This window comes from Pseudophryne corroboree, chromosome 8, assembly GCF_028390025.1.
Source record: "Pseudophryne corroboree isolate aPseCor3 chromosome 8, aPseCor3.hap2, whole genome shotgun sequence".
NCBI lineage: Eukaryota > Metazoa > Chordata > Amphibia > Anura > Myobatrachidae > Pseudophryne > Pseudophryne corroboree.
Window position 1 is genome coordinate 400,176,047 of NC_086451.1, and position 17,709 is coordinate 400,193,755.

General features: G+C 46.1%; 1 protein-coding gene across 2 annotated transcripts in view; it reads left to right on the forward strand.

Moving 5' to 3' along the window:
• Positions 1-16,243, forward strand: part of LOC134949291 (cytochrome P450 2G1-like) — a 174,691-nt gene extending 158,448 nt beyond the window's left edge. For both annotated transcript variants that reach the window (XM_063937788.1, XM_063937789.1), the window contains 2 exons: positions 8,196-8,337; positions 11,401-16,243. In XM_063937788.1, coding sequence (XP_063793858.1) covers positions 8,196-8,337; positions 11,401-11,582 — 324 coding nt within the window. In that variant the 3' untranslated portion in view covers positions 11,583-16,243. The remainder of the gene's footprint in view (positions 1-8,195; positions 8,338-11,400) is intronic.
• Positions 16,244-17,709: the final 1,466 nt, after the last annotated feature.

A 17,709-nucleotide genomic window follows, 5' to 3' on the forward strand; every position in this document is an offset into this window, starting at 1 on the left:
TCTGGACACCCAACTTGGGATAAGGTCTTTTAATCACCGGACCCCAGTCATAAATTTGAGTCTCTTTCCGAGTAGCCATCTTGATACCCCCGTCAGCAGTAGCAGGATCGGCTACTGTGGATGACTTGTAGACATGAGCACTGTGATACTGCGATTTGTCACCATTCCCTGGCTTGCGAAGAATGCAGTCTTTAACAAAATGACCGGAATTTCCACAGTAAAGACAGAGGTGTAGCTCCCTACGCCGCTGACGTTCAGCTTCAGAGAGCTTGGGCCGTGGATAGCTCTGATGAACAACTTTTCCTTGCACAGAGGAAGAGACTCTATTAACTGGTTGGGACAAAACAGGATCAACAACGTTGGTAGTATTCCTGAGGAGATCAGGCATTACAGAGAGAATACTAGGCAAAAGTTCTTGTAACTGTAATAACATCTGGTAGAATATCTGCAGTTGGTCAGGAGTCTTAGAGCAGAAGGTCAGAGAATCTCTGGAGAAAGAATTCCGCTGCAGACACTGTGCCAATTGATGCTGAGTCGACTCCAGACCTTCCAAGCGTCCTGCAATATTGCTTAGGAGGTCCTGCGTCAGACAAACACTTTCGGCCGGGTCCATGGGGCCAGTTCCTACTGTCATGACTAAGGTTTTTGTGAACCCGGTGCTAGCGAAGTCTGCGCGGGCGACTGGAGGACTACACGAATACCACCACTGACCTGGTTTTGGAAGTGTTGTGGACTCGGGGTCTCTTCCGGTGACTGGGAAGAGGAACCGCGGCAGAGATGGCCGAATCCAGGTTCTCCTCATGCAGGATGAGGTCGGCAGACAGGAAGCACGTGTGGGCGCTGAAGGTCTCCTGAAAGACAGAACTGGAAAGGCGCTGATGAATCAGTGAAGAATAACAGGTACAACTGTGCTAAAGGGCACGGGGTGCTTGGGGACACTGAGGTGCTTGGAGACACTGAGGTGCTTGGAGACACTGAGGTGCTTGGAGACACTGAGGTACTTGGAGACACTGAGGTACGTAGAGGCACTGAGGTACGTAGAGGCACTGAGGTGCGTAGAGGCACTGAGGTGCGTAGAGACACTGAGGTGCGTAGAGGCACTGAGGTGCGTAGACACACTGAGGTGCGTGAAGACACTGGGGTGCGTAGAGACACTGGAGTGCGTAGAGGACACTGGGGTGCTGAGGCACGGAGGCACGGAGGTGCTGGAAGCACGGAGGTACTGAGGCACGGAGGTGCTGAGGCACGGAGGCACGGAGGTGCTGAGGCACGGAGATGCTGAGGCACGGAGATGCTGGAAGCACGGAGGCACGGAGGTGCTGGAAGCACGGAGGTACTGAGGCACGGAGGTGCTGAGGCACGGAGATGCTGAGTCACGGAGGTGCTGGAAGCACGGAGGCACGGAGGTGCTGGAAGCACGGAAGTACTGAGGCACGGAGGCACGGAGGTCCTGAGGCACGGAGGTACTGAGGTCCTGAGGCACGGAGGTACTGAGGTGCTGAGGCACGGAGATGCTGAGTCACGGAGGTGCTGGAAGCACGGAGGTGTTGGAAGCACGGAGGTACTGCGGCACGGAGGTGCTGAGGCACGGAGATGCTGAGTCACGGAGCTGCTGGAAGCACGGAGGCACGGAGGTGCTGGAAGCACGGAGGTACTGAGGCACAGAGGTGCTGAGTCACGGAGATGCTGGAAGCACGGAGGCACGGAGGTGTTGGAAGCACGGAAGTACTGAGCTCTGGAGATCCCAACTACAACAGTAGTAAAACTGAAACACGACAGCTGTGGTTTTCAGTGGAGAACATGGAATTCAGTACTGTGCCTTTAAGACGAAACATTGCAGCTGTGCCTTTACATTGAGACTCAGGGAAATGGTGAAATCAAATGGCAACACACAAGTAACCATACAGGAACAAGGGAACAGAGTTTCCACAGGAACTTAGGTACAATGGTTACCTTAAGGGAGCTCAGCATAAAGACTCTCACAAGGCTGTATGTGACACGAGGAACTGGCCCAGATTCCAACTCAGCCTCCTGATTTATACTTCCTGGTCCTTGATGATTGGTGGGCAGGATTAGGTGATGTCACTGTCATGTGACTACTCTAGCCAAGGCTGTGATGTAGAATGAGGCCTAGCAGGCCAAGAGAACACTGAAGCCTGGACTTCTGCAAAACACAGGATGCTTGCTTTTAGATTACTGAATTCAGCCTCACACAGGAGATCACCACAGGTGGAGCTGATTACCTCTCAGGCAGAGAACTCAGGAAACTCAGTGCTGACAAGCTGTTTAACTCCGTGAGTGAAAAGACACAGGATCCAGGACAGAAAGCAGGGGTAAGTCACCAAATATGAGAATTACAGTCAGGATTGTGACAATACATATACAATAAATGTAAGAGTCAATGAAGACATAGGGCACAACTACAACCCTTTAGACATGCGGGGGGGTGCTCAGCACAAAGCAAATCTGCCCCGCATGTCGGGTCCTCCCCTCGCTAACGTGAAGCAGTCGCATGAAAAGGGTAGCCACCTGCCTACGCAGCCTAGCTGCGCATCGACACCGAGTACATGTCTCCCTGATTCACACCATGACCCCTTGTGCCATATTCACCCACTTCCTGTGCTGTGCGCGGCTTTGTGCCGTGTGCATGCATTCCCTGGGACAGAATCATGGAGAATAAAGCTTGCTAAAGAGGAAAGGGTGAAAGGCAGGATACAGATGAAGTAGGTTTAATAGAGAGAAGTGATTTGGATGAGAACAGATTAAACTCCTGACCTTTGTGAGGGCATAAACCAGATTAAGCAGTGTTGAGAAGGGCATGTGTAGAAAGAAAGTGGTGGGGCAGAGAGGAGCAGAGAGAGAAAATCCTCTCAAGGGCCAGTATTTACTAAAAATCCGAGTTTTGCCGATTTGTGTTTTTTTTTCTAAGTCCCAATCCGGGAATTCACTAAACAGAAAACTTGGCAGTGTCTGGTCTATTCGTAATGGTTTGATTGGCAAAGTTCTGAAATACGAATGAATAGACCATCGGTCAAACGCGGCTGTTATTTCATACAACACGGGTATTCACTATTCATTCGTATTTGGGTGTTAGTCTCTGAGTGCTCAAGTGCGGGTCTATTTTCTTGCGAATCGTTAAAAAAAGCAGCAAAAAAATAGACCTGCTTTTTCCAATCGAGTTTGGATAACCATGCACGGATCAGTGAGATCTGTGCATGGTTATCTATGGGAAAGGGTCTGTTTAGTGTAAAAACAGAAAAAAAAATTGCGTGGGGTCCCCCCTCCTAAGCATAACCGGCCTCGGGCTCTTTGAGCTGGTCCTGGTTGAAAAAATATGGAGAAAAATATGACCGGGGTTCCCCCATATTTCATCAACCAGCACCGGGCTCTGCGCCTGGTCCTGGTTCCAAAAATACAGGGGACAAAAAGTGTAGGGGTCACCCGTATTTTTAAAACCAGCACCGGGCTCCACTAGCCAGGTACATAATGCCGCAGCCGGGGGACACTTTTATAGTGGTCCCTGCGGCCCTGGCATTACATACCCAACTAGTCACCCCTGGCCGGGGTACCCTGGAGGAGTGGGAACCCCTTAAATCAAGGGGTCCCCCCCTCCAGCCACCCTTTCCCCGACTGCCAGGACCCCCCCTGACTCCTGTCAAAGAGGGTCCCTTCAGCCAATCAGGGAGCGCCACGTCGTGGCACTCTCCTGATTGGCTGTGTGCTCCTGTAGTGTCTGTGAGGCAGCACACGGCAGAGATACAATGTAGCGCCTATGCGCTCCATTGTATCCAATGGTGGGAACTTTGCGGTCAGCGGTTGACCGAAAGTAACCTCACCGCTGACCGCAAAGTTCCCACCATTGGATACAATGGAGCGCATAGGCGCTACATTGTATCTCTGCCGTGTGCTGCCTCACAGACACTACAGGAGCACACAGCCAATCAGGAGAGTGCCACGACATGACGCTCCCTGATTGTCTGAAGGGCCCTCTTTGACAGGAGTCAGGGGGGGTCCTGGCAGTCGGGGAAAGGGGTCCCATGTGTAAACATGGGACCCCTTTCAGTGCGTGGTCGGGTTTCCGTTTTTTTGTTTTGCCAAGTACGTGGATTATACAAAGGACAGAATCTACACTGGATTAGGTGAGTATAATTTTTTTCACAGGTCCCCCAAGGATTCTACATGGAGAAGAGGACCGAGCCTCGTGGGAACATAGGTAAGTATGTATGTATGGAGGTGTGCATGTATGTAATAAACTTATACTTTCACGGTGTGTGTGTCCTGTTTTTTTGGGGTTTTTTTTTTAGTAGTAGTACTACAGGTACCAGCGGACCAGGTTTTCCACCGCATGCTGGTACTTGTGGTTCTCCAAGTACCAGCTTGCGGGGGAGGCTTGCTGGGACTTGTAGTACTGCTACTAAAAACAATATTCAAATTTTTTACACTTGGCTATCAGCCCCCCATCCGCCGCCCTTGGATGGGGGGGACAGCCTCGGGCTTCACCCCTGGCCCTTGGGTGGCTGGAGGGAAGGACACCCCTTGATTTAAGGGGTTCCCACTCCTCCAGGGTACCCCGGCCAGGGGTGACTAGTTGGGTATGTAATGCTAGGGCCACCGGGACCACTATAAAAGTGTCACCCGGCTGTGGCATTATGTACCTGGCTAGTGGAGCCCGGTGCAGGTTTCAAAAATACGGGGGACCCCTACGCTTCTTGTCCCCCGTATTTTTGAAACCAGGAACAGGCGCAGAGCACAGTGCTGGTTGAAGAAATATGGGGGAACCCCTGTCATTTTCCCCCCCATATTTTGTCAACCAGGACCGGCTCAAAGAGCCCGAGGCTGGTTGTGCTTAGGAGGGGGGACCCCACGCAATTTTTTTCAGGTTTTTAAAGACTTTATACACCTTTTTAAGGTACACAATGAAGCCCTGCATGGATCTCACAGATCCGTCCGGGATTCCTTGTGTTTTGTCAGGCAGTGTTTTACTCATCACTCCCGTAAGACACTGCCTGACATTACGAATCACATCGACATCGGAAAATACGAATTGTGAAAAGTCGGCAGCTTAGTAAATGATCTATCAGGATTCAAAAAGTTGCAGTAAAATGCACCCGATACCATTCGAGATCAAACACCCTTCAAAATGGCAAAAACACGAATCTTTGTAAATATACCCCAAGGTATCTGGACACAAGGGTTAGGAGAAAGACAAGTCAGTAATTAGGGAAAGGCAGGGTTAATTAAAGGATATTTGAAGCAAGGGTGTGTTTGAGGGAAGATGAAGCTGAGCCAAAAGTGAGAGATTGATTGAAGTGACAGGCGAGATAAGAACAAGCTTTAACAGATAGGAAAAATATGAGATGGATGGAAACTGGATCAAGGTAAAAGCACAGGGCAGAATTTACTTGGTGAAACATGTTTTGGGCTGAACACACTATGGAGGAGAATTGTCAAATATTAGAGAGAGGTAAAGAGGAGAAGTTGCCCGTTGCAACCAAGCAGCATCTCAATGTAAATTTTCTATCACGGGGGGGTAATTCCAAGGTGATCGCAGCAGGAAATTTTGTAGCAGTTGGGCAAAATCATGTGCACTGCAAGGGAGGCAGATATAACATGTGCAGAGAGAGTTAGATTTGGGTGTGGTGTGTTCAATCTGCAATCTAAATTGCAGTGTAAAAATAAAGCAGCCAGTATTTACCCTGCACAGAAACAAAATAACCCACCCAAATCTAACTCTCTCTGCACATGTTATATCTGCCCCCCCCCCCCTGCAGTGCACATGGTTTTGCCCAACTGCTAAAAAATTTCCTGCTGCGATCAACTTGGAATTACCCCCACAGTCTGTAAAATGACAGGTAGTAACTGATTGGGTAATACTTTCTCCCTGTCCACTGTCACAATGAGCCGTATCCTGGAGCTAACTTACAGGCTCCCCGAGGCTGCTGTGATCAACAAGTGGGTGAGGGTCCATCAGTGCTCGCCGCGGTGAGCTGACTGTTGCCGGCGTCTCCGTCTGGTGTTTGTCAGGTGGCTGTGGCTTCCATAGGGACATGAACGTCAACCTGTTTAAAGTTCAAAGAGACATGTGACATGAGATCTGAATCATCTCCCTATAAAAGGAAGCCTCAGTGCCAGAGTATAGGCTCCTAAACCATGGCCGCAACTAGGTCCCCCCCTAAGGGGCCATGCGCCCTCAGCCAAGTGCTCCTCCTCCCTATGACCAGCGCTGGACTCGGGGATAGTGGCAGATCTTTTCAAGCACTTTTTCCTCTCACAGAACTGCACTCCATTCATCCAGACTGTGGCAGACTTTACAATCAATCTAAAATCCTCACGGCAAAGCACTGCTCGACAATAAGGATTTGAGATTGGCTGTAAAGCCTGCCACAGTCTTATAGAATCAAGTGCTGAACAAAGCACATGATCCTGTATGGGCAGTGGATTGGGTTGGTTCTAAATCCAAGTTGGGTAAGGGACCTCTGATGTCACCAGGGGTGGAGCCACGTCACCGAATCACGGCCGAACAGGGTACCCGAAATGTACCCTCGCGGGCTCGCTTCGCTCGCCACACTTCGGGCTTACTAAAGGTAGTAGTTGGTGGCGTGGATAGTAGAAGAACAATACCGCTGGTCTAGCTCCTCCCCATGGTGACATGACTCCTCCCCCTGATGTCATAGGTCCTTTAGGCCACTTGAATCTAGCATCTACCCAGTGGATTGTTATGTGCAGATACCTTCTCCTGGATCCTGCCTGCCACTGTTGTCGTTAGCAGGGTGCTCTGTGCTGTGACTGGTGGCAGCCTGCATCTTCATCAGTGATGCAGTGGGTGGTAACTGGGAAGTATATGTTTAGTTTAATTGCCATTCCAAGCCTGGGCTTGCATACTCTCTCTCCCTCTCCTCTCTCTCCACCCTCTCCCTCACCACTCTCCCATCTCGCTCTCCCTCTCCTCTCTCTCTTTCTTCCTCACCCCTCTCTCTCCTCTTTCTCCCATCTCTCTCTCTCCCTCTTAGCTCTCTCTCTCCCTCATTATCTCTTTCTCCCTCAACCCCCTCTCTTTCTGTTTCTCCTCTCTCCCTCACTCCTCTCTCCCTCTCCTATCTCCCTTACCCCTCTCCCCCTTCTCTCCTCTCTCTCTCCTATCTCCCATCTCTCTCTCCCTCCCCCCTCTGTCATCTCTTCCTCCCCAATCCCCCCCCTCCCCTTCCCCCATGGTCCTATATTCTGAACTGGAGTCAAAGGGCATTACTACAATGTGGCATTATGTATATAAGGTGCATAAGTAGCATAAGGTGTATAAGGGATACCAATATGTTAAATAATGTGCTATATAGGGCGTTACTATTGTTTGGCATATTGTGAATAAAGGACCCTATTGTCTGACATAACGTGTGGTGTAATTTGAGTTTGGGTGTGTGTGTGTGTGTGTGTGTGTGTGTGTGTGTGTGTGGGGTGGGGGGGGGGGGGGGCTGGGGGTGTTGCCAAATTACTGCCTTGCCCCGGGTGCAGAACATCCTAGCTTCGGCCCTGCCTAAACTTTACTCCAGCATTTAGCCTTGTGCTTGCCAGTACTCAACCAGTAAAGTTCCGTTCCTGGCTGCTCCATCCCTGCCTTCCGTGCTCTGTTCCTGGTTCCTGCCTTCAGTGTCTTCTAAAGTGCATACAAGCTCCATACTAGTGGTTTCAGACAGAGGGCCGCAATCTGTTTATTGGGCACAGAATAGGCCAAACCTCCTCGTAGGGGTCCATGGTTAACACCAATGGCACAGTAGACCCTTGCACCTCTGCTCTGGGCCTCAGAAAATCCCTAAGCATGGGTCAGCATCCATTATAACCATCCGTAAGTTTGTAACGTCCACTTTATCTGTCTCCAAGATTTTATAAATCTCCCCCTATAACACATTTCACTTGCCTGATCCCAGCAAGCACTGGTGAACTACAAGTGCCAACATACACATGTCTGTGAGGGCATGTTGGAACTTATCTATCTATGTAATCAGCATAGATTGGCATCCAGGGCATGCTGAAACCAGTAGTCTATCTGTAATAAAATACAATATACTAACACACACTCAGCTACTGTAATGTAAACATTGGACTGGTAAGTAGCAATAAAGCTAAAAGACCAATGAAATATCTATTTAAGATGGGAATTTACTTTTACTGTACTCTCACTATAAAATGTCTAATGTTTCCAGGATATTGATGTTTTCCCAGTACTGACATCTGTGCTGAAAGATCCGTCCTGTTTTAAGTACCCGACAGAATTCAACCCCGAAAATTTCCTCAACGAAAAGGGAGAGTTTCAGAAAAATAATGCCTTCATGCCTCTAGCTGCAGGTAAACACTATATATATATATATATATATATATATATATATTTCCACTATATAAAAGCGAAAATTTGTCCTTCTGTCTGTCTTTCTATACAAATCCACAGTTTACAAGTGAAGATCGTGAAATTTTACGTATGAGCATATTAAAACACGGCGGAGGCAACTAAAACAATTTGAAATCCCTAGCACCCCTGGGGGGGGGAGACAGCAGCACAGAGTATATCAGGAGACAGGCAACAAGAACAATAATAGCGCTAAATGGTCATATATGAGAGAAAAAGGTCATATAATAAACACATGATTTATTGAATGACATAAAAAATTAATTTAAAATATGTTACAAACAATGAAAAGTTGAGAAAGATCGGTGTAAATCTCAAATGAGCTGTGCCCCTCTTAATCCCAATGGGGATGGGTATATACAGTTCAAGCCTGTTCCAAATAACAGTCCCCTGTTGATTAAATTGGAAATCCCGTTAATGTCCCACCGTGTAGAACAGGCATGTCCAAACTGCGGCCCTCCAGCTGTTGTGAAACTACATATCCCTGCATGCACTGACACAGTTTTGCTGTCAGAGAATGCTAAAGCTGCGTCAGGGCATGCTGGGATGTGTAGTTTCTCAACAGCTGGAGGGCCGCAGTTTGGACATGCCTGGTGTAGAATATTTACCTACTCTTGATAACAGCTGGTGGTAAATATTCTACACGGTGGGACATTAACGGGATATCCAAGTGAAAAAAAAGGACTAAAAAGGGGTCCGGCCACTACACATAGTGCGTCAGGGAAGCAAGATATGCCTATATACTAGATCTCCAACCAACATAAATTAACGAACAACTATTATTCTAATTTATCATCCTTATCCCATAGTGAAGCATGGGTATTCAGCTATCTACAATGTTATTTCTACTGTGTGTTTACTATTTACATTTATTTCTGTAAACAGACATTCTTAAAATTCCGGGGAACTCCAGCTAGTTTCATATATATATAGGGATCAGTATGATTTACCTACAATCAAAATCCCCTCGGTCAAAATACAGACAACAATTGACCTATGGTCAAAATACCTACAAGGTAAAAAAAACGACATTTAAAATGTTGACACGGCCAGAATATCGACATCTAAAATGTTGACATATCAAAAAGTTGACACAAGGTTTTTAAGTTATTGGGGTGTATATGTCGATATAGTTCGACATGGCCACCGTATAAGTGTAACAAGTCCCCTTGCATGTTTCGGGCATGTTGCCTCGCTGCACTTGGTACACTATTATATTCCCCCTCCACATCCACTGGGATGGTAAAGTATGAACAAGTTGGTTTAAATGTAAAAATAATGAAAACACATGTCGATTTTTTTACCATTTTTAATGTTGGTATTTTGACCATGGCGGTATTTTGACCTTCTCTGTATTTTGACCATCGGTCAATGGTTGACGGTATTTTGACCGTCAGGATTTTGATTGTAGGTAAATTGACTGCATCCCATATATAATTATAAAACCTGTTTGTCACTTTCAGATATGTGTACAGTTGTGCTCATAAGTTTATATATATATATATACAGTTGTGCTCCTAAGTTTACATACCCTAGCAGAATTTGTGATTTTCTGCCCATTTGTCAGAGAATATGAATGATAACTCACAAACTTTTCTTTCACTCATGGCTAGTGGTTGGGTGAAGCCATTTATCGTTAAACAACTGTGTTTACTCTTTTTAAATCATAATGACAACAGAAACTTCCCAAATGACCCTGATCAAAAGTTTACATACCCCAGTTCTTATTATCGTGTATTGCCCCCTTTAACATCAATGACAGCTTGAAGTCTTTTGTGGTAGTTGTGGATGAGGCTCTTTATTTTCTCAGATGGTAAAGCTGCCCATTCTTCTTGGCAAAAAGCCTCCAGTTCCTGTAAATTCTTGGGCTGTCTTGCATGAACTGCACGTTTGAGATCTCCCCAGAGTGGTATATTGAGGTCAGGAGACTGAGATGGCCACTCCAGAACCTTCACTTTATTCTGCTGTGAAGGTTCTGGAGTGAGTAAATCAGCACCAAGTGAGGTTTCATGACATATTGTAATTAGGGGTCTATTTACTAAGCCTTGGAAGGAGATAAAGCGGATGGAGATAAAGTGGATGGAGATAAAGTACCAGCCAATCATCTTCTGTCATTATTCAAACACAGCCTGCATTGTAACTTGGCAGTTAGGAGCTGGTTGGCTGGTAATTTATCTCCGTCTACTTTATCTCCGTCCAACGCTTAGTAAATAGACCCTATAAAACATTTATTTATTTATCTGTCCAAATAAGTCAGTTTATGAGATCCAATATAAGGCATACCTAGCTACCTTTATCTTATTGTGTTCCATGAGATCCAGGAAGGGTAAGGTCTCCATGGTAGAGCTAGCAGTGTGGCACCATAATTCTTACCATTGTGGCCCCACCCCTCATGGGGTAATGCCACACTTCATAGCAATGCATCACAGGAGGGGCCATGATTATGAGTTTCACAGCAAATTTGGTACTTATACCCACGTAAGAGGGTTGCCTTATACCTCGGGAGCCAGAAGAACTTCTCAATTTTTGGATGTCCCATGGTAGAAAAAGCAAATATGATATAAGGTTATGATTGATGGAAATAGTTACTTAGATTTGGATCTATTAGAAAATTAGTTATGAGATGTTATGAATGATTTCATTGAGAAATGAAAATTCATACAGTTAATTTACTGACACTGCATTAAGATGCAATTTTCCAATGAGCACAGCACCCAGTCAGTTATTGTAGCTTTCATCTAGCATTAAAACGCAGGTAGTGAAAGCAAGTGTTGCACTTAGAAATGCAGCATTGGTAAGTACTGCAAGCTCAAATTTCTCAAATTAAAATAATTTTCTAGATACTTAGAATTTATGATTTTACTTGATATATTTTTTTCCTTTTGTTTTAAATCCCTAACTCTGAGTGTTAACTTTGTGCTCTGACTTCTAAATTTAAAATAAGTTATTTTAGTATTATGTGACACATTCTGACCATTTTACTGCTATATCCTCACACTCCATAGGAAAGAGAAACTGCCTCGGAGAGCCCCTGGTACGAATGGAACTGTTCCTCTTCCTTATCACCATCCTGCAAAATTTTAACTTGAAGTCCTCTGTGCCACGGGAAGAACTGGACCTGACACCCGATGTATCTGGACTGGTGCACTTTCCCAAACCATACAAAGTCGCCTTTGTCCCTCGTTAAATACTAAATTGAGCTCAGAACATTAAAATGCCCATTCCAGATTATTTTGAAGTATACTAGGTTTGCTTGTGGATAATTTAAGGTATAGTCTTTGCTTGCTTCATTCATAATGTAGTGTACAATTAATCTAAGTATATATTTACATGTGTACATGTGTACAGATGTGTCCACATACACCTTTCCCCAATTTAGCCGTATGGTCAAATTATCAATGCAATTTAATCTGCGATTTAGCCATGCCTTGTGATTCTACTTACAATATGCTACTTTAATCTGCTACTTTATACAAATTGCTGGTGGAGCATTTTAGCCATGTTAAGCATTTCTATATATAATATTTGATTGTCTTATATCGCATTGTCATCAGGGATAAAACGTACATAGAAGATGGTCTTATAGTGCCTTATATGCCTCAAGACACCATGTGCACATTCAGTTGGCTCTGATGACATCACCCAGTGACCCTTCACCAAGACATATCTAACATAGAAATAAGAATAGAGTAAGTTTACGGTTGCAAGAATTATTCCAGGATATACATTAGCTGACTCAAATATAGAAATAGTCCCAAACATAATGCATATATATCAGTTCACCTATCCAGAATGAAGGTATAAAGAAGCAGCACTCAAATATATACCTTTCATTACATTTATTAATGAAAGGTATATATCACTTATTAGGGCTCTTAGAAGTTATGCATACCTTTCAATAATAATTTTTTTTTCACTTATCAATATTGCTGTACTGTGCTATACACAGTTTTAGTAAGGTGAATTCACTTATTTTATGTATATGACCAGGGGTGTAACTAGAAATTTGTGGGCCCCATGCAATATCCTGAAAGTTCCCCCATCCCATGCCATTGTCACTACAATGCCCCTTAGGGAAGCAGGAGAGAGAGAGTGAGCAGAGTGAGGGTGGGATTTACTAAAGGAAAAATGCGGTAAAACCCTTGTTTTACCGCATTTTCATATGTACTAACTCCCGATCGCCGCGTTTTCTCACCATAGGGTATCGCCATCTTTTTATGCCGATACCCTGTAGAAGTCTATGGGATTCTTACTGCCGCCGCCGGATCCTGCCGCATCCCGCCGCCACCAAGCACCACTCACGACGACCCCCCCCATTCCCCTCCGGCACACCTGAGCCGCTGCTGGTGTAGCCCCCTCCTCCTTCTCCCCCGCATCACAGCCTTGTCTCCTTCCGGCTGCAGGGGGAGGCGGAGGAGCCCGGGGTCTCCCTGCACACGTCACCTCCCGAGTCTGGGAGGTGACGGAGACCCCCGCCGACCCCCACTGACCCTGGCAGACATCATCGCTGGGGGCCTCCTATACCGCATTGCGATACTAATCGCATATGTTAGTACATATGCGATTAGTATCGCTGCGGTAGGCGGCGAGGGGCGGCGATGTCTTATAGTACATCCCGCCCTGATAGAGAGAGAGAGAGAGAGAGAGAGAGAGAGAGACAAAGACGGTGTCAGGTGCAGAAAGAGAAAGAAAGGAGCAAGACAGAGAGGAAAGGGGGTTCAGAGAGAAAGAGAGAGAAAGAAAGAAAGAGGTGAGATGGGAGAAAGGGAGGTTAGAGAGAGAGAGAGAGGGAGAGTTAGAGAGAGAGAGAGGGGAGGAGCAAGAGAGAGGGAGGGGAGGGAGCGGGAGTGAGAGTGTATCAAGGAGGGAGGAAGAGAGAAAGAGATGGGAGCAAGAGAAAGTGAGAATGTCAGGGAGAGACAAAAAAGGAGATAGAGGGTGTCAGGGAGAGAGAGAGAGAGAGAGAGAGAGAGAGAGAGAGAGAGAGAGTGAAAGAGAGAGTGTTCAGGAGAAAAAGACAGTGTCAAGAAGAGAGAGAGAGACACTGTCAATGAGAGAGAGAGAGACAGTGTCAAGGAAAGAGGAGAAAGAGACAAAGTCAGGGGAGAGGGAGAGAAAAACAATATGAGAGAGAGGGAGGGTGTCAGAGAGAATGGAAAGGAGCAGGAGAGAAAGCAATGGGAGTGAGCAAGAGTGAGAGAGTGTGTCAGGAATGAAGGGAGAAAGAGAGGGGAGTGTGAGAGTGTCAGAGAGAGAGACAAAGGGAGAAAGAGAGAGAGTGTTGGGGAGATAGCAAGACAGACACTGCCAAAGAGAGAGAGAGAGAGAGAGAGAGAGAGACAGTGTTAAAGAGAGACAGTGTCAGGGAGAGAGAGAGTCACTGCAAGAGAGAGAGAGAAAAAGTGTCATGGAGAGAGAAATACATAGTCAGAAAGAAAGAGGGTGTCAGAGAGAGAGGGAGGATTAGAGAGAGGGGAGCAAGCAGGATTGAGAGAGTGTAAGAGAGGGAGGGAAAGAAAGAGAGAGGGGAGTAAGGGAGTGTCAGGAAAAAAAAGATGGAGAGAGAAAGAACAAGAGGGAGAGGGTGTCAGAGAGAGAGAGAGAGAGAGAGAGGGTGTCAGGAGGGGAGAGAGAGAGACACTGCCAGAGTGACCGTGTCAGGGAGAAAGAAACCATCTCAGGAAGACAGAGGGAGACAATGTCAGAGAGGTAGAGAGAGATATTGTTATACAGAGAGAGAAACAGTGTCAGGAAGAGATAGAGAGAGAGAGAGTCATAGTATCAGAGAAAGAGAGAGAGACAGTATCCGAGAGAGAGGGAGAGACAGGGTCAGGGAGAGAGAAAGAGTGTGTCAGGGAGAGAGAATCTAAGCGTAAGGAAGAGAGAGATGGAGATAGAGCGTCAGAGAGAGAGAGAGAGAGAGAGACATTGATAGGGAGAGAGACAATGTCAGGAAGAGAGATACACTGTCAGAGAGAGAGAGAGTCAGGGAGAGAGTCTGAGTGTCAGGAAGAGAGACATTGCGACAGAGAATATCAGAGCGGGAGAGAGAGAGGAGCAAGAGAGAAAGTGTAAGGTAGAGGGGGGTGAGGGAAAGAGATGGAGGGAGGGTGGGAGCAGGATATAAGCAGTACCTGACTACAGCAGCAGACGTCTCGGATGTGGGCGGTCACTTTATGGAAATACCTAAATACCTGCAAATCACACCACTGCTCTGCTCTGCTGTCGGAACTTGAAACCAGCCAGGTAGGGCCCCCATCCTTGCTACACCCTCCAGATAGCTGCATCCTGGGGAGGGGAGCAGTCGGAGGAAGGGGAAGTGGAGCTATTGCGGGGAAGGGGGGGGGGGGGTCCCGTGGGCAGGGTGCAGGGGGAGCAGCGGGCCCTTGAAGCAGCTAGGGCCCTATAGCAGCTGCACCCCCTGCATCCTCTGTAGTTACGCCATTGTATATGACTGACGGACTGCCTATGTTACTTTCTAATTTAAGTGGTGCCTTCTAACCAATCATATACATATATGAAATGTAGAAAAACATGTAATTTATATAAATAGACATACACACACACACACACACACACACACACACACACACACACACTAATACAATGCCATAAAACCTATAGCTAAAATTTGCTCACAAGACTGTAAACCAGGGGTGGCCAAACCAGTCCTCAAGATCTACCAACAGTTCACATTTTCCAGATCACCTAGCTGGTGCACAGGTGTAGTCATTACTAATTAAGACGTGCTGCATTCATTCCTAACTGACAATTCTACAGGTCTCCAGGAGGCCTGGAAAACATGAACTGTTGGTAGATCTCGAGGACCGGTTTGGCCAGCCCTGCTGTAAACCTTTGTAAGGTTGTCTGTAGTGTTGACCTTGTGTGAAGAAGCACAGACTAATATTTCCATACCTCCCAACATGACCCTCTCCAGGAGGGACAAAATGTTCTACTTCTGGTCTTTTCTCTTAATGTATGATTGCTGGCACCTGTGTTGAAAAGGTTAATGGATAAGAAAGGTGTTTCAGCACAGGTGATGGCAATCATACATTAAGAGAGAAGTCCAGGAGCAGAGCATTCTGTCCCTCCTGGAGAGGGTCATGTTGGGAGGTATGTATTTCTGATATCTAGAGTAATTGTAATGTGCCACTGCATACAGATAATCTAGAAGAGTAACCATTCAAAGTACTGATAGTAACAAAAACTGAGTATGAGTTAGGGTTACGGTTGTTAGATCGACACAGCTTAGGTCGACACTCATTAGGTCGACCACTAAAGGTCGACAATGACATTAGGTGGACATGCATTAGATCAACATGGCCGTTAGGTTGACATGTACTAGGTTGACAGGTCAAAAGGTTGACATGAGTTTTTCACATTTTGTTTCCACTTTTTGCATTTTTTTCATACTTAACGATCCACGTGGACTACGATTGGAATGGTAATCTGCCCGAAGCATGGCGAGCGAAGCGAGCAATGCGAGGGGACACAGTGCACTCATTTCTGTTCCCCATCACTTTACGGAGAAAACGGCACCAAAAACAGTAAAAAACCTCATCGACCTTTTGACCTGTCGACCTAGTACATGGCGACATAACGCCCATATCAACCAAATGCATGTCGACCTAATGGCAATGTTGACCTTCAGCGGTCGACCTAATGAGTGTTGACCTAAATTGGGTCGACCCAATGACCCATACCCATGAGTTTCGCTAAACAAACTTTCAAGCAGATTTACCAAACCTTATAAAGCTTAAACGATCTGTGTGGTTCTGTTGTAATTTTATAAAACTGTAAGATGATTTACGTAATGGATAATTAAATATTATAATATACTTGTTTAAATCATTTGTGTCATCATTTCTCATTGTCATTTTTATGTGGCATTTAATACTGGGTGGATCAAATCATTATCATAGATCATTTGTTTTCTAGATTGGTTTGTGCCTAATTAGGCGCTTACCCAAATTTAAAAGGATCAGCTGATCCTAATCCTTTGTAGCATCAGCCAGACTTTTATATACTGTAACTTGTTAATCATTGGAAAAGTTTTAGTAAGGTCATGGCCAATCTGTTCCTTTGCTCTGTTCATGCTCCAAATAAGCGGGTCATTCCGAGTTGATCATAGCTGTACTAAATTTAGCACAGCTACGATCATCTTCCCTGACATACGGGGGGGACGCCCAGCACAGGGCTAGTCTGCCCCGTATGTCAGTGCCACCCCCCTTCCCCCGCACAAATACAAAAGCATCGCACAGCGGCGATGCTTTTGTATTTGTGGAGTAAATCCCGGCCAGCGCAGCTCCTGCGGCTGGCCAGGAGTTAATTGTCACTGCCACTGGCCGCAGCGGCTGCATGAGACAATACGCAGCCGCCGAGGCCCGCCCCCCAACGGTCTGGCCATGCCTGCGTTGGCCGGACCGCACCCCGTAACCGGCGGCTTGACGCCGCCATCCAGCCCCCTCCCACCCAGCGACCGCCTCTGTCTCAGAGGCGATCACTAGGCAACAAAGGCTGCCATGCACCGGCGCATGCGGAGTTCCGACCCGATCACTGCACTGCGACAAACTGCAGTGAGCGATCAGGTCGGAATGACCCCTAAATGGACTATTTATTTTCTTTCTCTATGTCACACAGTTCCTCGGGTTTCTCCTCTAAACCCTTCATAAAATGCACAGCTAAATAATTTCAATGATCTTATAGACTATTTTCTAACTTAATGAAAGTACAGTAAATAGTAAAAATCAAGAATAAATGGAGTGTATAGAAAATGGCAGTTCCATCTATAACAAAAATCAAGTATAGCCTAAAATAAAAGATCAATATACAGTATCCATCACTTTGTTGGACACCGGATAAATGCAGGGTGGTTTGTTGTGAAAATGACCCTGTTGATGCAGGTTAACCCATAGATTCCGGGATAAGTTCCCATGCCAATGTTTGCGGTGCCGACATTATTTCCGATATTATGACTATGTCAACATTCTCAAAATGAATATCTACATTATGGCTGTCGACACCTCATACTCGACCCATGAGGTTGCCTGTAAACAGATGCCATCCAGTGGCCCCGGTTTCCATACCCGCGCATGGCAATGGCAACATGTATGTGGCAGAAAAACTGCCGGCGTGGTTTATCTAATGGGGATGCAGTTTAAATGTGTAGTGTAATATCTGAAAAGTCATTATGTCTATAATTAAACACATCGCTTACCAGCCCTGTTTGACAAACAGAAACTATTCTAGTGGTTGATATACAGTAGAACATAGTAAACAATGGGCTGCATTCAGATGTGGATGGAGTGGCTGTC